General features: G+C 36.4%; 1 protein-coding gene across 1 annotated transcript in view; it reads right to left on the bottom strand.

The window, feature by feature from the left end:
• LOC106871310 (trafficking protein particle complex subunit 11) overlaps positions 1–25,550 on the bottom strand; it is a 76,437-nt gene that overhangs the window by 50,512 nt on the left and 375 nt on the right. Inside the window, exons 2-12 of the mRNA XM_014917694.2 lie at positions 14,582–14,784; positions 12,542–12,714; positions 11,582–11,652; positions 10,240–10,354; positions 8,913–9,012; positions 8,134–8,207; positions 7,106–7,202; positions 6,102–6,235; positions 4,409–4,550; positions 2,087–2,177; positions 47–126 (exon numbers count right to left, since the gene is read on the bottom strand). Of these exons, the coding sequence (XP_014773180.1) occupies positions 47–126; positions 2,087–2,177; positions 4,409–4,550; positions 6,102–6,235; positions 7,106–7,202; positions 8,134–8,207; positions 8,913–9,012; positions 10,240–10,354; positions 11,582–11,652; positions 12,542–12,714; positions 14,582–14,782 (1,278 nt within the window). The 5' untranslated portion in view covers positions 14,783–14,784. The remainder of the gene's footprint in view (positions 1–46; positions 127–2,086; positions 2,178–4,408; positions 4,551–6,101; positions 6,236–7,105; positions 7,203–8,133; positions 8,208–8,912; positions 9,013–10,239; positions 10,355–11,581; positions 11,653–12,541; positions 12,715–14,581; positions 14,785–25,550) is intronic.

Raw genomic sequence — 25,550 nt, 5'->3', positions numbered from 1 at the left:
GGGGGGGGGAGGGGGAGATGAGTAACAACAAAATTATATTACATACCGAATGGTCCACATCTCTTTCCATATTTTGAAGAGCCATAATACCTTCCTTTTCTTTCTCAATATCAGGAGGATCAATACCTGGAAGAAAAAGAAAAGAAATAAAATAGGGAGTAACAATTATGTTCTTTTAAATTTTTTACTTGTTTCAGTCATTATGTTTCAGCCATACTGGGGCAGAATTTTGAAGAGTTTAGTCAAGCAAATTGACTCCAGCACTTATTTTCTTAAAGCATGGTACTTTTTACAATTAATCTCTTTTGCTGACCTGGTAACTTACATAGGTGTAAACAAATCAACACCAGTTGTCAAGTGGCAGTAGTAGACAAACACAAACATACATGCACATAGATACATAAATGGACACATGCAAAATAGGTGTCTTTCAATTTCCCTCTGCCAAATCCATTCACAAGGTTTTTGTTGGCTTGGGGCTCCAGGAAATGATACTTGCCAAATGAGCCATGCAGTGGAATTGAACCCAGAACCATAGTTCTAAATGTTTGATTATTTGCAACACTGCTTTTGCACGCAAACTACATTTTGTATCTTAGGAGACTCATACTGTTTTAATGCCTTATTATGTAACACACTCACTGGTTCGATTTCCACTCATTTATTATTTATATATTCTTTTTTTTTCCAAAATTTTTGTTCCTTTTGCAACCTTGTCAATGGATGTTGACATTAAAGGCAGTATGATTCTTTCCAGACAATAAAATTTGCTTCAACACATGAGTTCAAACTTCTCACCACACAGCTACCTATATCCTTAATATATTTCAATAATTCTTTAAAAATTTTTCATAATCCTTGCTTCATTTTTATATTACTCTTTTATGAATTCCAGCAAGCTGGCAGCAAGGTAATGGCTATGTGGTTGGGAAGCTTGTTTCCCAACTCTGAGTGGTTGGCGTTAGGAAGGGCATCCAGCTGTAGAAACTCTGCCAAATTTAGATTGGAGCCTGGTGTTGCCATCCGGTTTCACCAGTCCTCAGTCAAATTGTCCAACCCATGCTAGCATGAAAAGCGGACGTTAAACGATGATGATGATGATTGTATTGGGTTGGGTCCCATTGTATGGCACCTCAGCACTGGGTCAACCGAAGCCTTGTGATGGATATGGTAGATGAAAACTGAATGAACCCTGTCATATACAGGGGGTAGTGGTGCGAAAGTAGGTATACAATTATGAAAAAAGAAAACATGTACAATACTCATTTATTTAAAAAAAAAAAATTAAAAGTTACAATAAAACTATTATTATAGTTATGATAAATGTATTATGATTAATGACACTGAAAATATCAAAAATGAAGCTAGCTTTTAATTTTTTTGATAAAAATAAATGAGTACTGTACATGTTTTTTATTTTCATAACTGTATACCTACTTTTGCACCCACCCCTGTATGTATATATTCATGTGTGCATCCATGTTTCAGTACTCTATTATCATCATGCATTCATCTTCAGCCTTTCATGGGGGAAATTTTACCTTGTCTGGAAACAGGCTAAGTGTGTGTGTGTGTGTGTGTGTGTGTGTGTGTGTGAGATAGTGGAGAGGAACAAAAAATAAACCCATGAACTCATAATGGTTTATATCCTTATTGAGTAGGTATAGTTTGAAGGCTCAAACTGTTCACTATATAATGGTAATGATGATTATATTCAGCTAGACAGCAGGTATTCCTAGGCATTTTCCCCAGTCATTCCTTTAATTTATCGTGCAATTCAGTGATTATTTGCTAAACTATTTATGTATATTTCTAATTATTCAGACAGTGACAGTCAGGCTTTGTCTTGCTGATGAGGTCTGACAAGATCAAAATATTCTCAGCATTGTCACCACAGCAATAGCAGCTCAAGTACAGTGTAACAGTTTTTAAAATAATTAGGCAGTTTCCTTAAAAAAAAACAAAAGACAAAAAAACCCTCTAATTATTAGAGAACTGAGGTAACCTGCTTTTTAAAAATAGAGGTCATGGAGAGAGAGAGAGAGAGAGAGAGAGAAAGAGATAGAGTACAAAAAATGCCACTTACTTTGATGTCCTTGTCTCCAGGGTCTTTGACCATAAAAATCTAAATTGCCCAAATTTTCAAGTGGATTCCAGTTAAGTTGACTAGTTACAGGCTGAATGAAGAAAATAACCGAAAATACAATGAACAACTTGTAACTCTATAAGGTTTAATGGAATAATTGCATGAAATATACCATGTCATGATCTTTATCATCAACAAAATAAGTTTCTAATTACAACGGAACTAAATTAGAAATTAACAAACAATTTTTATATTCTTTACAAAAAATTATTAATCCAATTATTTCTGAGGTCAAAATGTGTGTCCAACCTTTGTTTATACTTGAAGAAGTAAAAACAAATAAACACAGTGGACATCATCTTTGGAACCTGTTGTCATCTTATAGGTTCACTGCTGTAATATGAGCAGTATCACTACCATCTGCTGCCATCACCATCATCAATACAACAATACCCACTGCTGCCATTAGCTGCTAGTGTCTATGTTTTAACATCAACACACACAGAGACATTTGTGTGATTGGAAGGGTAGTCAGCTAGAGAAAAAAAACTGTATTTATAGACATACATAGCAATGGCAGCCAGTTTGTTCTATTGCTGTTCTGAATACTCAATGACAAAGAAACCCAGTGAGTTATAAGATGCCAACTTAGAAAAATTCAAATACATTACGACAATGGTAATGATTATATAAATAGGATTCCAAGGAGTACTGTTTTCAATGCAAAACCATATTCTGATTGTTGCATTTTACCAAACTTGCACAAGGAACAATCTTTATAGTTTTTATGGCTAAATTATTCCAAGAGTTTTCAAATCTCAAGTTGATTTGAGTTGAAGCTATTTGGCCACTTCAACTGATGTTGCACATAGAACTTCTATTGGAGGCAACAAAAACAAATTAAATAGTATCAGCAATACTGCCCTCCAGGTAGTTTTCTGCCTCTTGGCAAAAGAAAAAGTTTCTATGCCAATATGCTGAGAAATAGACTTTAAATCGTCAATCACCACAATCTTTATGGTGCTTGTAAATATTTCATTTATTTCTTATCATATTCTCTGCTGATGAGTGGAAAAATCCATTAGATTAATTCCAAAATTGTTCAATACAGAGATAATGAATTTAAAAAAAAAACTCTGTTAGCTTGCTTTCCTCGAGTCAACAGGATGTGTATTTATAGTGATGTATATTGTATGTGGTGATTGATGCTTTAAAGTCTATTTCTCAGTATATTGGCATAGAAATCTTTTCTTTTGCCCTTATTTATAGTTGTTTATAATTTTCACCTTAAAAGGTATTTGTAATATGCTGGCCACTTGATGAAATTTTGAAAAAGATTAAGCCATTTAAAATAACACACAAAAGCCGTCAGATTCACTTCAACATTTAAATTTAATTTGTCAAAATATTTTCGTCGCTTGGAGACCGCGACCTGTTCACTGACAAAATTGTGCTGCACCTTCTACGCTGCAATTGTTTTCGTTCCAGCACACGATCTCAGATCAGGTCACTTGCTATGCAAGTACATCTCCGTAATATATATATATATATATATATATACATATATACACAAAATGAGATGACAAAGGAATAAGCAATAATCCTATGAACTTCATTAGCTTACAGCTGTTTCTGCTATAAGATGCAGTGGACTCATAGTTGAGTGTCTGAGTAACACCTCACAGCTTCATCAGAGCCTAAAACACGAAGTGCAATTTATTTTGGAAAATAAGAATTCTTTACTTATTACTGCTTTGTACCTGACTAATACTTTGTTCAGAAGCATACATATACTGAGTTCTATACCAGGTTATTAGTGTTGCAATGTCTAAATGAAATATTAAAACATACATATTGAAAAATGATCTTCAGGTGTTGAACTTCACAAAGAAGATAAGAGAGAGATATGATTGGCAAGTTAAACAGTTGCGTAATGATCTCAGGTGTTCTGCAAATCCATATATAAATCCACTTTACACAAAAACACATTATGTACATTTATAAGTTTATATATAAATATATATATACATATGTATAGAGTGTTTGAAGTGGTGTACAGATATTGTATACTGAGAAAAAGGAGGCAGTCAAAATTTTAGATAATTTTTTATTAGTGCTTTTGTTTGTTAACCTAACTCTTCAAGACAAAAATTAAGACCAAAATGGTCTTAATTTTTGTCTTGAAGAACTTGGTTAACAAACGAAAGTTCTAATAAAAAATTATCCAAATTTCTGACTGCCTCCTTTTTCTCAATACATATACATATATCTATATCTAACTCACTCTCTCCCTCTCTCTCACCTCTATGCAGATATACTTACTTTACAAAGTTGACTGCAGAGCGATTTACGGGCAATAGACAGATTGGCAGCATGCTGATAATAGAAACCTGGGTGTTGTGTCTGAATTGCTGTCAAACCTAGTTTTATAGCTTCATCAAATAAATCACCAAATACTTGAAATCTGCACAAAAAAAAAAGTGGAAACAAAAATAACATGTAATTGTTCTTTTTATTTATTTATCAAAAGTATTTTTGACTCACATTTTTTGTTAGGCTTAATACATAAAAATATATTTTACTATATTTTTACATATATATTACAGAAATTTGAAGTATGTGAAATAACACTTTTAGAATGTTATAATTTATTAGATGTTTTTGTAAGCAAATTTATGAGGAATAACAACAACAAAAAATCATTTAAAACCACAAATAAATTGCTTAAAAAAAAGTAAATTTGAATGTAATAATTTTGGCACAGGATTAGTTGTGTGGTTAAGAAGCTTGCTTTGCCACCATGTGCTTTTCGGTTCAATACTTCAGTGTGCCACTTGGGCAAGTGTCTTCTACTATAGCCCCTGGCCAACCTATGCCATATGATTGTATTTAATAAATGGAAACTGACGAAGCACATTGCATGCGTGATTGTTTCATTGCTTTGTTCTCCACCATTGCTTGACAACCAATGATGCATTTTTTTATTCTCCTTGTAACATAGCAGTTCAGCAAAAGTGACTGATAGAATAAATATCAGACTTTAAAAATAAGTGCTGGGAATGATTTATTTGATGATAACCTTTCAAAGTAGTGCCCTAGCATGATTACAGTCCAAAAACTGAAACAAATAAAAGATTAAAGATAAAAAGGAATGATCTGTAACTGTGCCACAATTCCAAAACTTGATTGGTTTTTATTTTATTAAATACAGCTGGATAAAAAGCAAATTTGACCGCATTAACATTTGAACACGGCAACAGGTAACTAAATACTGCAGAGTAGTTTGTAAGGCACTTTACTAATTTTGCAATATTCAGTCTTTAAACAATAGTTATGAAATACAGGTTGTTTTTGGTATATTTTAATGGTTTTAGTCATTAGACTGTGGACATAATGCTTTTTAAGGTACATTTGGTAATACCCACCCGCTCTCTAGTAACATTTAACTGGTACTTATTTTATTAACCTCAGAATGATGAGGGGCAAAGCTGATCTAGATAAGACCTAAACTCAGAATGCAACAAAATCCACAAAGTATTTTGTCCAATGTTCTACCAATTCTGTCATCCATTCACTGATATAAGAAAATTGTGTCTAGTCATGGGGAAAAACTAGCTTACTTTGAAACAGGTGAGAGGTGGTGACAGGAAGAACATCCAGCCATAGAAAATTCGCCTCAACAAATTCTGCCTGACCCAAGTAAGTATGAAAAAGGGGACATTGAAAAGATGATGATGATAGATTAAAAGCCAAAAGACTATAAACTCAGTCTGTTATAATTGGGTGTACAAATGAGATTTGAAGGATACCGGTCATTGCCTGAGAAATAAAGAGGGCAGACCTGCATCTTGCAGGTGGATACTTGTAGAGATTTACAAAGAGAATTTGTTGCAAAAAATTGACATCAGGGAACTTTCACTTTTTGACTTATAAAACATTAACTTCTGGCAGAAATGTCATGGAGAAAGCTCAAGCTTAGCAGGCGCTGATATAAAAGTATGTATAAGTAACCTACTGTTTTGACATCCAAGCATTGTGCTCAAAAGACAAATCAGAAACTCCAATTCGATTCTTGAAAAAGTCAATGTGTCTTCGGAACTGGGCAATGGCATCTAAAGGAGCATTATGTTGAAATGATAGCCTGCAAATCTGGAGGGTAAAAATAAGGAAACAATAAATTACAAGCAACACTCTAAAGTTTATTATCTAACAGTATGACTGGACATTTACAATGAAAAAGATAGACAATTTAATACATGTAAAACAGAAAGGGTGTATATCCAAGATCTGAGAATCCATTGACAACTCCTTATTAACAAAATGGCACTTGAACATGAGAACATGTGAAGGAAAAACTAAAATAAATATTATGTGCTAGTACAGATTGCACATAATATTCAGTCTCATATAGCCTGTTTGTCAAAATTCTGGAAGTACACAAATATGTTGACATCAAGATGAATTGTTTCCAAAAGAAACAATGAAGAAATAAGAAACAGTTGCTATGACATATAACATGAAATACTGGGTTTACACGTGCTAATCTGGCAGGAATTATCTACTGGATAATTAAAAATACAGTCTTTACTTTATTCTATGGTGACATCATGGTGAGCTTCTTCCAAAACAAAAATTAGTGGATTTGGTAGATGGAAACTGAAAGAAGCTTGTCATATATGTGTGTGTGTGTGTGTGTGTGTGTGTGTGTGTGTATCCTTGCCTTGACATCATGTGTGGTTGTATCAGCATTGTACAAGCAATGTTGCTTGTTGTCAATCTTCCGTGGAAAAAATGTCAGGCAATAGGAAATACTGGTTTGCCTGGAAACAGGCAAGAGTTGCTGACAAGAAGGGCATCTGGACATAGAAATTCTGCCTCAAGAAATCCATCTCATCCATGCAAGCATGGAAAAGTGGACATTAAAAATGATGGTGAAAAGAGACTCAATAATGAAGATGATGATAATGAAAATACTTTTATTAGTTATGTATTTTGATAATTAAAATAACAACAGCTTACTTTGTAATTGACAAAGCCTGCAATGGTTTTGATTTCTAGTAAATTGGTTTCATGCATTCGTAGTTCTTGAATTTGTCCATAAGCTTGCTTATAATGTCTACAATAAATGAACATGTGTTTGAATTTAGATACGAGAGGGGAAAAAATAGTTTATACATGACATATCATCACACCAATACTAGTACCCAGCCAAGTGATTTTGTCATATTGGGAAACAGATGACAGTTAGATGGGGCCAAATCAGGAGAAGAGCGAACCAGTCCAAAGCCACAGTCATGTACAGCAGCCATTGAAAGTAAAGACTTATGTGCTGGAGTATTGTCCTGATGAAACAAGACCCTTTTGTCAGTTTTCCTCGGTTTTTAGTCTTGATAGCCTTTCTTAACTGCCTTAGCAAGTTGGCATTGTACTCTTCATTGATGGTGTAGCTTTTTGAGGATAGTCAATAAACACAATGCCTTTTGCATCCCAAGAAACTGAGGCTATCACCTTCCCTGCAGATGAAACAACCTTGGCCTCCTTTAGAGAAGGTGAGGAGGGGTGTTTTTACTGCATAATGTCTCTGGCCCAAAGTGATGTGGTCAATACTATTGAGCAGTGTCTTGGGTAAGTGTCTTCTATTATCACCTAGTTCAACCAATGCCTTGTGTGAATTCAGTTGATAAAAACAGCAGGATACCTGCTGTACACACACACACACACACACACACACACATGCACACGCGCGCGCACACACCTGCATGTACACACATTTCCATGCATGTCACCATTTGTGCAAAACAGTGACATTCTTTCTTGATATTGAGTTTGGTTGCTCTGTGATTTTGAAGACCTGTTGAATAAAATTCCTTTACTTGGCAAACAGGAAAAGGTTGACGACATCAGGCCATAAAATCCTGCCTCAAATAACTCCCTGTCTAATTCTTGTTAGCATACCACACACAAAAAAAGCACATGTTAAATGAACAAACGAATGTTTGTTTATATGCATGTATAAAAAATATAAAATTAAAACACTGAATACTTACTTCAAAGCAGTGTGTGAATCTTGTTTAAGTTCATTAAAAAATGCAATTTTGAACTGGTGTCGGACAAATAGTAACTGAAAAAATATATACATACACATATATTGGAGTCAAAAATAATACATTTAGTTAATTCAAAATCAAATTACTTTAAATATCCAAGCAATTTAGGAAATGAAATAGACATAATACAACATATAATTAGTACACATTTTTACAATACACATTTACTATAAGTGTTTAAAGCTTTTGATACCAATCTGTCTATGACTTCTTGTTTTACAGTGATTTAAATTAAAATTTTCCATCAAAATGCTACAATTAGTATTCTAATTAATTTTCAGCTTAATAATGACAATGTTATTTCACTAATTTCTTCATTATGTTCAAAATCAATTGAAACAAAAGTAGAGTATTTCAACAGAAGTACGGTAACTACAGGGTTAAATGAAAAACTAAATCAAAATTTCACGCGAATTGATGTTCCAAACCCCAGCCTAATAATGGCAAATCTTTTTTTTTTTTTACTAAATTCTTCATTGTTTCCAAACTTAATTGAAACAAAAACAGTGGATTTCAACAGAAATGCCAAAATGATAAAATATTGGAATAAGGAAAGGGTTAAGTCATAAGTTTACTAAACACACAATTATAGATCTGCTTTGAATATTCCTTATATTAATATCAGTGAGACCTACATGTTCTATTTATTACAGTGTACATATTATAATTAATTATTTAACCCAAGAATGCACAACAAATAATTAATATAATTAACTTACCTGATGTGTTATTTTGTTGAGAAAATCTTTATGTGCTTTAACTTTCCTGGCTTCATTGTGATAATAATTTTGTGATTGTTCATAAAATGCATTTTCTAGCCTGAAATGAAAGAAATGTGACAATAATAAATCTAGCTTTTAATTGATATTCCACAGAATTAAAAACGAAAAGAAAGATGATAGTGATGACAATAGCAACAAGTGGCCGTTGCCAGTACCCCCTGACTGGCCTTCGTGCTGGTGGCACGTAAAAGCACCCACTACACTACCTTGGCGTTAGGAAGGGCATCCAGCTGTAGAAACTCTGCCAAATCAGATTGGAGCCTGGTGTCGCCTCCTGGTCCACCAGTCCTCAGTCAAATCGTCCAACCCATGCTAGCATGGAAAGCAGACGTTAAACGACGATGATGATGATGAGTGGTGGTGATGATGCTAGCAACAAGAGTGGTGGTGGTGGTGGTGGTGGTGAAGATGATATTGTTTAGCCACCAAGCTAGCTCTGATTGGGCAGATCTATGATCAGACATTTCAGAAATTACTACCCTACCTTATTCAGTTAAATATGCATCCATGACTACATTATCCAGATGGTAAGGTAATATTTGATAAAAAACTTGACTGCTATTTCTTTGAAGATGAGCAACCATGAATCAGCTTCTCATTGGCAAAATGTAATAACGACTTATCATCTTGGGCCCAGTATTGCAAATTTGTGGAAGGGACTGGGAGATGCAGTCAAATGAATAAATCCCAGATGGTGATTGGTATCTACTTTACCTACCCTTGTGAAATGAAAAGCTGAAATCAACATGAATAGGATCTGAACTCATAACAGTGGAAAGAAAGTAAATTATTAGTGATACATGCAGTAATTTTTAAAAAGCAATCATCAGTTTTGGAGCTTAAGCTTAACTACAGGAATCCATATTTTGCTCCAGGGTCAATTTATTATATGTGCAGGTGTGGCCATGTGGTAATACACACACCATGGTAAGGCCATGTGGTAATACACACACACAATGGACTTCCACACAATTTCCATCTATCAAATCCACTCACAAGGATTTGGTTGGCACAAGGCTGTAGTAGAAGACACTTGCACACAGTGCCATGCAGTGAACCTGAAATCATGTGGTTGGAAAGCAGGCATCTCAATGCATAGCCATCCTTGTGCCCAATGTACACAAATTTTAACCAAGAACAGAGATGAATGGCAAAACATCCACACAAACTTATGTCAGTACAGAAAACTGACAAAGTAAGAAACAGGAGGAAAAAGAGAAGCATGAAAATGAAAATAATATATAAAACGATAAAGAGACGTTACCTAATGACATAACCAACTAAATGGTCGGTGTGGTGTAAGACAAACAGTGACTTCATAGACAGTTCACAGGCAGTGCACAAGGCTGCAGCTCGTTCTGTGGCTATTACATCTTCTCCTAGAAACATATAAATAAGACAGCTTAGTTTAGTTGAGGTAAGGCTGTGTAATTATAATGATTTCTAACATAAGCACAAGGGTGTCTACATTTAGTTGGATGGGTTGTCAATTCAATTGATTCAGTATTTGACTGGTACTTTGGCACTTTATTTTAACCTCTTAACATACACATTTTCAATTTCCATGTAAAAAATATATTTTTTAACTATTTATTTTGAATCTGTATATAAGGAAGTTATGATTTATTATGAAGTTGCTGATAGAAATGATAGGTATTGATAGCTAATGATAGAAAATGGGAATAACATCATTAACGAAATATTTCAGGTTAGAGATAAGTGACATAAGTACAGAGAAAGCATATTTTTGTTCAAATATATATTTACTAGATATTTTGTCTCCGTCATTGGACAAGAAACTCGGCTTGAGAAGACCTGTTGGGGCAAGCGGAATCATGATGGCACCTGTGCCTAGCGCCGCCTTTCTGGCACTTGTGCCCGTGGCATGTGTAAGGACTTTCGAGCGAGATTGTTGCCAGTGCCGCTGGACTGGCTCTTGTGTGGGTGGCATGTAAAAAACACCTTTTTGAGCGTGGCCGTTGCCAGTACCACCTGACTGGCCTTCGTACCGGTGGCACGTAAAAGCACCCACTACACTCTTGGAGTGGTTGGTGTTAGGAAGGGCATCCAGCTGTAGAAACTCTGCCAAATCAGATTAGCCTGGTGTAGCCATCTGGTTTCACCAGTCCTCAGTCAAATCGTCCAACCCATGCTAGCATGGAAAGCAGACGTTAAACGATGATGATGATGATGATTTCTGAATGAAAATATACAGGATAATATGTTAAGAGGTTAACAACTGTAAAATGATGAAAGACACAGTTTGAATACAGAACATAAATTGTTCTGCATGGCTGTGTGGTTACAAAGTTCACTTTGTAATCATGTGGTCTCTGGTTCAATTCTACTGCATAGCAGTTTGTGGTGTCTTCTGCTATAGCCTCAAAGTTCCAAAGTTGACCAATGACTTCAGAGTACATTTGGCAAACAAACTGCACAAAATCCGTTGCAATCAGTCTATCACAAGTACATACCCAAATGAATTGGTGGTACCTAGATGGATTATGGTAATGTAGAATACAGTGTGGAGTACAGCATAAAGAAATGCTTACAGCAGATGCAACTTCATGTATAAATGAAAAGGGTAATCAACAACAATTTCTTACCTGGAAGAAGAGGTGCATTTTTCTGAATAAGAACGACATCAACTTTTGTGCCTCGGCCTAGCAGACTGTTTCTGAAAGAGAGAAGAAAGAAAAAAAAAAAATTTTGTTCAGGAATACAATTGTATTTTTCCTCTTAATTTTATATTTCTTGTATGCAGTACCACCTATTGCCACTACCTGTACGGTCAACTCCTACTTTCCTTACATACCCCAAAATTGAGATGCACCATTGCTCATGCCTCTATCCATGTTTACCATTCACTGCTTTCTGCTCTATCCTCATTTGTACCAACCATCACTCTCCTTTCACACTCTAGTGAACCTACTCACCAAACCATCCTCAATTCTCTGTTTTTATATCTTCCCTCTACCCACCTTCTTGTATATGCCCAAGTTCTCATCAACACAATCTTTTCACCTTTTCTTGCTGGGGAAGTCACATATTTCCTCTATGGAAAAACATTTGCTTCTTTTCCACTATCAAACTTTAGCCTCTCAACACTTAGTCCAAAACCACCTCCCTCAATACTGCATCCCCACTCTGCAAAGGCGTCTTGCCTTGTAAGTTACTTGGCGACCTCACTCTTAAAGTACTGAGTACACTCTGTAAAGTGGTTGGTGTTAAGAAGAGCACCCAGCCATAGAAACCTTGCCAGTGCAGACACTGGAGACTAATGCAGCCCTCAGGCTAGTTGGATCCTGTCAAGCTGCCCAAACTATGCCAGCATGGACTATGGACATTAAATGATGATGATGATTTTGCCTTGAGATAAACTGATTATATTATTTCTAAGATAAGAGTTCAAATTCTGCTGAGGTCAACTTTGCCTTTCATCCTTTCAGGGTTAATAAAATAAGCCCCAGTTGAGCACTGGGGTTGATGTTATTGATTACCTCCGACCCCAGATTTTAGGCCTTGTACCTATAGTAAAAAGGATTATTTGTAAGATGAGATTTTACCTCACAATTTCAACGCGAGTTGCACATTCCATTTGTTTTTCTTTCCACATCGGTTCGTCCCAATCCAAATCAAAAAAGATGACCACCACAGCAGGAACATGACTCAAATGTTTGTTCATCCAGGATCTCTTTAAGATCCCTTTAGGAATATACCATTCATATGATGTTCGTTGCTGAAATAATAAATATACAAAATGAAATTGATGATTAGAATTCATTTACATTATTTACATTTGACAGATATTTGTCCTCATCTTGTTTGTTGTGAACACAATGTTTCAGCTGATACACCTTCCAGCCTTCATCAGGTGTCTTGGGGAAATTTCGAACCTGGGTTCTCATTCCTAAGGTATTTTTTGATGTTGTTATTATTATTATTATTATTATTATTCAGGTCACTGCCTGGAATCGAACTCGGAATCTTGGAGTTAGTAGCCCATGCTCTTAACCCCTATGCCATATGCCTGAATAATAATAATAATAACATCGAAAAATACCTTAGGAATGAGAACTCAGGTTTGAAATTTCCCTAAGACACCTGATGAAGGCTGTAGGGTATATCAGCCGAAATGTTGTGTTAACAACTCACAAGATGAGGACAAATATCCGTCAAATGTAAATAATGTATATAATTCCTCATCTCTTAAATATAGAACTGTATTAGAATTAATTTATTAACATTCATGCACACTGACAAGTATTCGCATTCATAAAGCTTTACATAAAACACATTAAATAATTTGCCCCAAAATAATCACTCACATATTCATAAGCACACATAGACACATGTACTTTCACAAACATTTTTACACAAACACAGAAAACACATTTATTCATATGTTCTAATGTAGTGTTTCTCAGAGGAGATTGAAAAGTAGGTGGACAAATGGCAATATCTAACATAATTAGTATGGCTTTTTTAAAACGTTTCAAACACATGCAACATTATAGTGAAGAAAGATTTATAGGGATATAAATTTTATTTTGTAATAATGTGATGTGAGGGTGGGTGGAAAAAAGCTTCTGGCCAGAAGCTAATATCTATTCTATGGTGCTGTTTAAATTATGCAGAGAAATAATCCAACAAGCGCATTCATTTGAGAGAGTGTTAATGATTTGGGACTGGGAATTTGTAACTAGTTTTAGGCAGATTCTTCTATTTGCATTCATCAATGTGTTTGATTTCATGAAACATGTGTATGTAAACATATATATGATAATAATCAGTCTTGCTCCAGTGAGTTAATATATTTAAACAATGCAGCAGAACCATATTCATTATGTTAATACTTTATTCTCAAAAATAACTCAGGCATGGGAATGTTGTAAAAAGCTTGCTTCCCAACCACAAAGTTTTGGATTCAGTCCCATTGTGGGCAATTTGGGTTAATATCTTCAACTACAGCTCTTGACTAAGCAGAACCCTGTGAGTGAATTTGGTAGGCAGAAACTGAATCAAGCCCACTAGGGTGGCGAGCTGACAGAAATGTTAGCATGTCGTTACATTCTGAGTTCAAATTTTGCCGAGGTTGACTTTGCCTTGCATCCTTTCAGGGTCGATAAATTAATTACCAGTTATGCACTGGGGTCGAAGTAATCGACTTAATCCCTTTGTCTGTCCTTGTTTGTCCCCTCTATGATTAGCTCCTTGTGGGCAATAAAGAAATAAGAAACTGAAACAAGCCCATCATATATATATATATATATATATATATATAATTGTGTGTGTGTGTGTGTGTGTGTGTGTGTGTGTGTGTGTGTGTGTGTGTGTGTGTGTGTGTGTGTGTGTGTACAGATTTGTTACTATCTCTTTGCATTGACTTTGCTGGCTAGTTGTAAAATGAGTGTTACCTTGTGCAAGGAGAGTCTATTTCCAATATCTTCAGAAAACATGTCTAGTCATGAGAAAATATTACTTTGCTTGAAAATAGGTGAATGTCAGTGACCGGAAGGCCATAGAAAACCCACCTCGACAAATTCTGTCTGACCCATGCAAGCATGTGAACGATGATGATGTTGAACTCAAACAAACAACCTTACCTTTGATCGACATTTTGGATATTCATGATCTCCTTCAAAGACTTTAAATTTCAAGGAGACACGATCATGACGCCTGTTATTAACAAAGGCATCCCAAACAGCTTTGTGTATTGCATTATAAACTACATCAAGCCCAGTTAAAACCACCAGTCCAGTAGGTCTACACAGCAGTTCCTCAGGTAATTCAGCTGCCCAAGACATTTCTGAAATTAAAGTAAAAGAGGAAAAAAATGTTTTCATATATTAAAGACATAGTTTGACAAGTAAATGAACACTATAATAGAAAGTAGTGTTAACATATAGAGGAAGTACAACATTGTGATCTTTTTTTAGTGTCTGTGTTTTGGTGAACGACATTGGATTAGAGGGTCATTGTTATAAGATGTTATTGAAGTTTCAGTTCATTGAGAATGTGCAGATGCCCAGGCACTGTTGAACTTATATGTTAACATGATTGGATACACGAGAAAGTTAGCTTCATTAATCTCCATGCATAAGCAGTTAACACCTAACAGAATCATGATGACCAAAACTGTATCATAAAAGCTGAGGGGTTTCTCTTCACAATCACAAAATAATTCCATCTTAAACATTAGTTCACTCTATACAAACTTGAAATATACACTACACAAGTCTATTGAACACATATAGTTGGATTTAAGAAGGATCAGATGTGGTGTGCATAAGAGATGACTGTGCTGGTATGGTCATGTGTTGCAAATGAATGAGGACAACTGTGTGAAAAAGTGTCACACCCTAGCAGATGAGGGAACCTGTGGAAGAGGTAGACCCAAGAAAACCTGGGATGAAGTGGTGAAGCATGACCTTCGAACATAGGGCCTTATCGAGGCAATGACTACTGACCAAGACCTTTGGAGATATGCTGTGCTTGAGAAGACCCGACAAGCCAAGTGAGACCATAGCCCATGGCCTATGCCAGTGGGTGTAACCAGTCCACTTATGAATACCCCTCATTCATTGGACAATAAACTTTGCTTGTGATGACCTATTGAGGCAAGTGAAATCAAATCAAAATCACTGACGTGGCCGATGACAGTACCGCCAGTGGAACATTAAAACCACATCTGAGTGTGATCGTTGCCAGGGTCACGGATTGGCTCCCGTGCCAGTGGCACATAAAAAGCACCATTCAAGCATGATCATTGCCAGCGTCACCTTATCAGCACATGTGCTGGTGGCACATGAAAAACGGCATTCGAGTGTGGTCATTGTCAGTGCCGCCGGACTGGCTCCCGTGCAGGTAGCATGTAAAAAACACCAGCGGATGTTAAACGGTGATGATGATGAACATAATATTTATCCAGTAAAATAATAACAACAATGATAATAATAATCACCCAGAAATATGCCCAGAGGAAGTCATCCACAAACGGTCCAGCAGGAGTGACTATGTGTACATTCTATCTCTCATCTGCTATTGCTTGACTATTGTGCCTTGTCCTAGTTCCTGTATGACTGCACCGAAGCATATATTCTTTTGCTTCTTGTGAAAAGGACATGTTCCTTTGGTCAAGCAATCCATCTGCTGTTAACACCCATTGTATGGTGGAATAGCTATGCCTTGGCTGATGATGTGCTGAGGTTACATTTCCAGCACTTCCTTGATGGTGAACAGGTGTGGTTGCTATTCGGCAGATGTGTTTCCTCAGCTTGTCTCCTTGACAGTGTTGCAGTCATGGGTTAAGCAGAGACTGAGAGAGAACACTTGGAAAGTAGAATGTCTTCAAGAGCTCACATCCCTTAGCCGGGCATTGTGATAAGTGGAAAATCCACTTTAGCATTCTATAGGTTAGTGTTGAAGATGATCAACTAGCCTCTCTCTTCTGGAGAAAGTTTAACCCAGGGCCAGTGGATAACTTCCAGGAATCCCTGACCATGTGGTGCTACAAGCATGGAAGTGCAATCCGCCAAATATGTCTGTGATATGCACAGGGTGACAAAACCATCTGGCATGCATTCGTCCAGGGTCCAAGCATTGCTGATCAGCAGGTTCATGTTGGACATCTGATGTCACATGTAGGATGGGTCTAGCTATCAACTGAATCCATCATGAAGACTGCCTCACTGTTTTCTTTTAAAAGGGAAGGGCAGGCAGTTTTCATATGCCTGGGCGCCACCATACAACAAAAGAGGTTGTATGGTGGATGTGATTGAGGACAAACACTTTCCTATTTGGCCAATCTTTCATCAACTTCTTCAAGAGGAAAATAAAGGTGGAGAGGGAAGTGTTGCCTTCAAGTCCTTTTGTTGAAAGGTAGAGGAGAGTGGAGACCATGGTGTGAGGGAATGCACTTGCCTTGAGCATATGCCTGTAACTGAAGATGAGGAACTGAGAAAAGGTACCTGCCCCAGAAGTCAGGGCACCTGTGGTTTTATGGAGCTTTTCCATGAGCAGCCCTTGAACATCTCCTCCCTCTCAAGGAATACTTGTTGTTAAGATTTTATTACTGCTCCTTATTTATTCTTTCTTAAACATGATTACATGCAAAACTCTCAAACCAAAAAACATGCACACACGCACAAAGTTCTGTCCTCTGCTGTTCTTAATGTTTTTCTTAAAGTAAACCCTTCGTGGTTAATAAATTATTATTATTCTCTTCATCCTTTTGAGGTCAATGAAACAAAATAGTAGTCTAGCGTTTGCCCCTGCCCTCAAAATTGCTGGCCTTGTACCTAAATGAGAAATAATAATTATTATTGCCGCTATTTTTTCGGCATTCTTTCGTTTGAAGCAGCAATGTCTTTTCGGCCTTCTTTTTCCTACGAAGATATTTATTCATTCTCACATACATACATTGTTACATACGAATCTTAGTTATTGTTAGACAGAATATTTTATTCTAATCCACCGAGAACTCTGACATACACATTGTTAAATTATGTGTCTGTAATCTACAGACAACTAAATGCAAAGATAGCCAAACTGAATAACATATTCCTAATGTTTACAGAATACGTTGACAATCAGAATTTTGTTTTAGTTTTTGTTTTATTTACACTTTAAAAAAAGGTGTAAATTACAAAAGTAAACAATATGAAAATGTGGGAGAAAAAAAAATCGTAAATAAATTATCTAAATAAAGGTATGCACACTCAATCAATTCATTACATCAAGCCAGGTGAAACAAGTATTCAAAATTCAAAAGTGTTATATCTATCAATAAATCTTAAATGTATTATATAAAAGGCATTGTTATTGGTAAAATCGTCTGATCTGTATGTAAACAACTATCTCCTTTTAGAAAACAAAGGGGACCACATCGACATGGTATGTTACATTTCTCCCAATTTACAAATAAATCATCATTTTACAACGGTGGCCACAAAAATTAAACTGAATTGCAGATTTATGAAAAATTTTGCAGACATCAGCGCGTTCCACATGTATAGCGTAAATGATACTTTAAGACAGGGGTTTTCAAACTGTGGTCCCCGGACCACAGGGAGTCCGCAAGGACAAGACAGGGGGTCCGTGGACAGCAAATACTTTTTATGGGCAATTTGATTTTATACATGGTTTTTAATCGAAATCTTTTAATTGACAATAAACCTATTTGTTAAATACTGTTAAATAAATAAATGTAAAAATATATGTTATTTTAAGCAAATATTCATGTGTAAATTTCGTAAGCGTTTATAAGGGGGTCCCTAAGGTAAAGCCTGAAATATATTGGGGTCCGCAAGTCAAAAAGTTTGAAAACCTCTGCTTTAAGAATGGAAGGAACTTGTGATTAATAAGACTTAACCGACTTAACTACTGTTTTTATGTCTTGTCTTGTTTTGGTCATTGGACTGAGGTAATGTAGGGTCACAGCCTGGAAGGGTTTTAAACGAACAAATCGACCCCAGAACTTATTTTTAAAGCTAGGTACTTATTCTATCGGTTTCTTTTTCTGAATCGATGCTACGAGGATGTAAACAAACCAGCACCGGTTGTCAAGCGGTGATAAAACAAACACACACACATAACGAGCTTCTTTCAGTAACTGCTTCCTAGATATCTACTCAAGAAACCAAAGTGCTGAGTAGTTGGACTGAATTCAAAGTAGCATAGATAGAGAAAGCAAGTTGCTCAACCACATCACCATGCCTGTATGAAATATTTTATAAACAATAAAACATCAAGCGGATGTTGGAGATAGGTAAGCACCAAGTTGGAATTTCTCCGTTTTGATGGGGGGTTTTCAGATTACTAAGCACGATGATACTTTTGGACACTACACTACGCACTTAAAAAGCTATAGAAGCCTTTTCGGTAAAAAAAAAAAAGAGTGCATATTTTTAGATGCAAATTTGTGTGATTTAAGGGAGATTTGGCTGTTTCTAGCATATCCCATGACCGATAAAAATCATAATTTTCAACAAAAAAAAAAAAAAAAAAAAAAAAAAAAAAAAAAAAGTAACACAAATGAGAATGCGACAAATGGGAAGAAAATATTGAAAAACCTCAATACTTGTCCAGAGTGAGAAAGAAACAAGGTGGTTATGAGATATGCTAGAAACAACAGCCAAGTTTCCCTTTAATCACTTTTTCATCTGAAAATATTTCCTTTTTTTTTTTTTAACCAAAAAGTTTCTCCTGTAGTTTTTAAGTGCGCAGTGCCTACAAAATCGGTCCGGAGAGGAGGAGATGAGGAAAGGGTGGGTGGGGGAGAGGTTAAAAACATTTTTCGAAAACAATTTTCTTTTTGAAAGATGCTGTTGATCATTTACAAGGGCAACTCGAAAAAAGAATCTGAAAAATCTCCGACAAAATGGAGAAATTCCAACTTGTTGGTGCTACCTATATCTCCGACGTCCACCAAACAGCTTTGAATTTTGGATTCCCACCATTTGTATATAGTGATATCGATCATGTTCCTTAAAAGTGTGGATTAAATAATCCTTTCTACTATATGCACAAGGTCTAAAATTTTGTGGGAGGCGGTTAGTTGATTATTTCAACCCAAGTACTTAACAGGTATTCTATCGACCCCGCAAAGGTGGATTTGGAACTCCCAACGTAAGCACGGATGAGATGCTTAGCATTTTGTCCGGCAAGCTAACGATTCTGCCAGCTCACTGATTTTAAATAATTGGATTTTAGTTATACAACCAATATATTCATCCCTTGATACCACTTCAACACACACGAACATGCGAAAATCAATATCACATCTTTGCTAATCTCGTTATCAATTTTCTTTTGTATTGTATATTATATTGATTGATTTTTATGTGGCATCTAATGTAAATTTAGAACTTTTGCCTCCACGCCGCTGAATTATATATATATATATATATATAAAATATATAGTTTTAGGGAAAATAACCAAGTTTCAAGAACTCATCGATGAAAATCCACTATCACATATATATATATATCTATAACGCTCAATTTAATTTTGATTTTTTATAAATTGATTTTAATTGAGTTTTTACCTGTAATTTTGGATTTTGTCCATAATATATATATATATATATACATATTTATTAGCATATTATTACTGTGTTAAGAAATGACGTTAAGGAAAATAATTAGGATGCTAAATTTCTTCCAACCACATAGGAAGTATTTCAATATTTTCACCTGGTTGTTATTATGTAACTTTATTATTAATCTCTAAATAAAATGAATACGTTTTTTTTTTTTGAAAATAAACTGGTGAAAATTACATGTGGTTGGGAAAAATTTAACAAGCTTCAACAACCCTTGCTTTCAAAATTCTGTTGAAGGTTTACATGTAAGAACACTCGTCAATTTGACATCGATCCAAATAATATCCACCAATAAAGAAAATCTATAAGCGTAGGGGAGGCCCCAGTGCACAAGAGGTAACTTCTCATGTCTATTCTTTGATGTTGTTCAACCCAATTTGCAGTTTCCTTATTTTTTATAAATCTTAAAGAATTCAATAAATTTGTATATTTCCAAATAGCCTACATATTCTTTCATTCTTTTACTGGTTCCAGTCATTTGACTACGGTCATGCTGGAGTACCGCCTCAAAGGGATTTTAGTTGAAGAAATCAACCCCAAGACTTAATCTTTGTAAGCTTAGTAGTTATTGTACAAGTCTCTTTTGCCAAACTGCTAAGTACAGGGATGTAAACATACCGACATCGGTTGTCAAGTGATGGTGGGGGCGGACAAAGATATGCACACACAATCAATCTAAATAAACGAAAAAAACGAATAAAAAATCGAACTTCAGGATGTGCACAAGAAATGCATTAGCACTTCGTTGGAAAAGAGAAAGGGAAAAGTCCAAAGATGGAACAGAAATCGCCAAAAGCACACACTGACAGGCTTCTTTCAGTTTCCGTCTACCAAATCCACTCACCAGGCTTTGGTCGACTCAAAGCTATAGTAGAAGACATTTCACCAGGGTCCCACAGTGGGACTCAACCCAGAATCATGTGGTTTGGAAGCAAGCTTCTTACCATAGTCACGCCTTCAGAGATTAGTCATAGTTTTCCCTAATGGCTCACACACAAACTGATTATATTGTCGTCATGGCTTTACTATTACATAGGTATCTCTCTCTCAAAATCATTTCAAAGTCCATTTTTCCCTGCTTGCATTAGTTAAATAATATTAGTTGAAGCAGATTTTCTAAGGCTGGATGCACTTTCTGTTGTCAGCCCTCACCTGTTTCCAAGTAAGGTAATATTTCCCTTAGTCCTTCAAAATCAAACAATACAATGACCTGGGATGCAGAGGACAGAAAATGGGTCAACCAGCACTACTATGTTTGTTTACAATTGTAAGCACAATTAGAGTGCAACGTCCAGACAAGGAAACACATACATACACACACTTATACCAAATTTTCTCACAAAATTTTTTGTGAGCTCATACCCAATGACTGGTCACCGCGCCAGTGGAGCACTAACAGCACAGTCGAGCGTGTTCATTGCCAGAGCAGCTGTCTGGCTTCCATGCTAGTGGCCCGTAAATAGCACCATTAGAGCGTAATCGTTACCAGCATTGCCTTCTAACACCTGTGCCGGTGGCACGTTAGAAAATCATTCAAGCGAGGTCATTGCCAGTGCTGCTGGACTGGATCCCGTGCAGGTGGCACATAAAAAGCACCTTTTTGAGCGTGGCCGTTGCCAGTACCATGTGACTGGCACGTAAAAGCACCCACTGCACTCTCGGAGTGGTTGGCGTTAGGAAGGGCATCCACTGTAGAAACTCTGCCAGATCAGATTGGAGCCTGGTGCAGCCTTCTGGCTTGCCAGTCCTCAGTCAAATCATCCAACCCATGCTAGCATGGAAAGCGAACGTTAAACGATGATGATGATGATGGCTACTGTAGATTGTATTTGCTCAAGGTGCTGTATAGTGGGACTGTAATTGTGAATGAAGTAAACTTCTTAAGTACAGAGCCAAGCTTTTATATGTGTGTGTGTGTGTAAAATGAAATTTCAGTAATAGGTCCATTGCTATCATCTGATTGTTAACATTTGCTTGATACAAAATTTGAAGCTACAATGTACTTCAATTATTGGACTATATAATAGTTGTTAGCTTTTCTTACTGAGTGATCTACTTAACAGTAGAGATGCTTGCTCCGAAAGCATAGTTGCCAAAATAAAAATGGAATTATAAAAAACGCGTCCATTACTTCTGCTAGCAGTGAAGGGATTCTTCCCATGACAGAGAAAAGAAGAGCGTATGATGCTGAAATATAAAGTGCAATGTTGCATGGTAGTAAAAAAACTGGCACTGAAAGCAGAGTGTGTGTTATATGCATATATCTATCATCATCAACAAATGAAGATTGGTATGTGTGTGTCTATACGTGCATGTACATATACATTCATAGATACATGCATGTATATATATATATATGTATATATATATATATATATATATATATACATATATATACATGAATGTATATATATACACATTCTTATATATATTAATGTGTATATATATATATATATATATATATATATATATATATATATATATATATATATATATACATGAATGTATATATATACACATTCTTATATATATTAGTGTATATATATATATATATATATATACTTATATACATGAATGTATATATACATTCTTATATACATTCATGTATAATATATATATATACACATTCTTATATACATGAATGTATATATTCATAAATGTGAAGTTATGATGTATGCAAACAAGGTTTGCTTTTTTTTTTTTTTTTTTTTTTTTTTTTTTTTTGAGATGTATTGAAATCTATAGATATGGAAATATTTTACTCTCAAACGCATAATAATAATGCTGAATAGTATAAATAGGATAGAACATCCTTATATTGCAGAAAAATCTGATAGTGGCCAGTCATGGCTGGCCGCTATCAAGTATACATGAATGTATATATACATTCATATACACATGCATGTGGAGGCGCAATAGCCAAATGGTTAGGGCAATGGACTCGCGGTAATAAGATTGCAGTTTCGATTCGCAGACTCGGCGTTGTGAGTGTTTATTGAGCGAAAACACCTAAAGCTCCACGAGGCTCCGGCAGGGGGTGGAGGCGAACCCTGCTGTACTCTTTCACCACAATTTCTCTCACTCTTACTTCCTGTTTCTGTTGTGCCTGTAATTCAAAGGGTCAGCCTTGTCACACCTTGTGTCACGCTGAATATCTCCCAAGAACTACGTTAAAGGTACACGTGTCTGTGGAGTGCTCAGCCACTTGCACGTTAATTTCACGAGCAGGCTGTTCCGTTGATGGGATCAACTGGGACCCTCGACGTCGTAAGCGACGGAGTGCCAACAACAACAACACATGCATGTATATATATATTCACATATACATGGCACCAGCACTGGCAAGGCCATCAGGTAACTTGCAAGACAAAAATCTCTCAAGTGAGATGAGTTTTGGTATTGAGGAAAGTGGCTTTGTGTCAGGTGATGAGAGGTTAAAGTATAATTGGAGGACAGAAACATGCTATAGAGGAGATATAGTTACTAGAGTTAGAGGGAGAGAGAGAGAGAGAGAGAGAGAGATAGAGAGATGGTAGTGATGTGCCAGAGTGTACCCTCAAAGTACAAGGAGGTGAATGTAAATGAAGTGGTAGAAGATGGAACAGGGTAAGTGAGCAGGGAGTTCAGGAGCGCAAAAGGGGAGAGGGAAGGGAAAAGGAATTACAGTGAGTGGTGAAATATGGGTATATATTGGGAAGTGACAGAAGAAAGAGATGACATAGAGCATTCGGCTGCAAGAGTGGAGAGGGAGAGACAAGCATAGTGCAAGATGAGATGTAGTTTAGTTCACTGGGGTATGGGGTGTGTGAATTAATGTTACATGTAGGTGGGATACACAGCACTTCCTTAACTCAGTTTTGCTGAGGTGGTGGGGAGGTCTTTCCAAGGACCTCATAATGCTAGACATCTTGGTCCATTGTCATCTCCTCTGTGAAGTTCAACATCTTGAGATTGGCCCTCACTATTTCATCCTATGTCTTCCTGAGTCTCCATATTCCACAGGTGCCATTCACTATAAGTGAACACTTCTTTATATAGCTAAATGTCCAAACCATCATAGCCATCTCTCTTGCATGCTACATCTGATTTGTCTTATGCCCAACTTTTTCCTCAGCACATTTGCACATTGTCACACATGTACACTGATATTGCTGTGGAGGCGCAATGGCCCAGTGGTTAGGGCAGCGGACTCGCGGTTTCGATTCTCAGACCTGGCGTTGTGAGTGCTTATTGAGCGAAAACACCTAAAAACTCCACGAGGCTCCGGCATGGGATGGTGGCGAACCTTGCTGTACTCTTTCACCACAACTTTCTCTCACTCTTCCTTCCTGTTTCTGTTGTGCCTGTAATTCAAAGGGTCAGCCTTGTCACACTGTGTCACGCTGAATATCCCCGAGAACTACGTTAAGGGTACACGTGTCTGTGGAGTGCTCAGCCACTTGCACGTTAATTTCACGAGCAGGTTGTTCCGTTGATCGGATCAACTGGAACCCTCGACGTCGTAAGTGACGGAGTGCCAACAACATTACTCTTCTATATTTCTTCATCATTTAGTATGTACACCTCTCAACCCTACTTTCCATCCAAATCATATTTATCGGACCCTCTCTCCCTCAATCTTGTTCTTCATTCTGTATATTTGCTCACCCCACCATTAACCTATCTCTCACTCTCTCCACACTCTTGCAACCCCTACTCACTCACTTTCTGTTCCCAAAACTCACCCTGACACGTTATCACTATCACCAACTCAACTCTTTCCAGCTCTATCCCAACTATTCCCACCCACTCTTGTATAATTGGAGGTAGTCATGTACCTCCGCTACCACCAGAAATCTGTTTTTACTCTTTCTTTCATACTTTACATTACCAAGTAAAATGGTGTCTCCGACTCTGCTCAGTCAAAACGGATCTTAGTCTTGCAAGCTATATGGTGTTGTCACTAGTGTTGGTACTATAAACAAAAAAAAAAAGGTATCTAATATATTCTATAATTGGTGTTAGTAATGGCATCCAGTCATAGAATCTATGCCAAAGCAGACAATGGAGTATGACGCAGTGTTCAAACCTATCGGATACAAACTGTCCAACCTATGCTAGCATGGGAGACAGGCATTAAAAGATGATGATACACACACATGCATACACACGTGTGTGCGTGTATATATATATATATATATATATATATAAATATATATATGTATATATATATAAATTTATGCACAGATTGATACATGCATGCATGTACACACACAAACACATATATATATACATACATACACACACGTATACAATTATATACATAAACATACATATACACGCAAATATACAGACATACCTACTTACACACATACTCTCGGGCATACCAAGTATATGCATTTATACATTTTATATCATATGTGTGTATTTGCGAATGTATGTGTGTATATTATTTATGCGTGTGTGTGTGTGTGTGTATGTGTATATATAT

The sequence above is a fragment of the Octopus bimaculoides genome, chromosome 16 (assembly GCF_001194135.2).
Source record: "Octopus bimaculoides isolate UCB-OBI-ISO-001 chromosome 16, ASM119413v2, whole genome shotgun sequence".
NCBI lineage: Eukaryota > Metazoa > Mollusca > Cephalopoda > Octopoda > Octopodidae > Octopus > Octopus bimaculoides.
The sequence above is the reverse complement of the archived record's forward strand: the minus strand, read 5'-3'. Positions and strand labels throughout refer to the sequence as shown.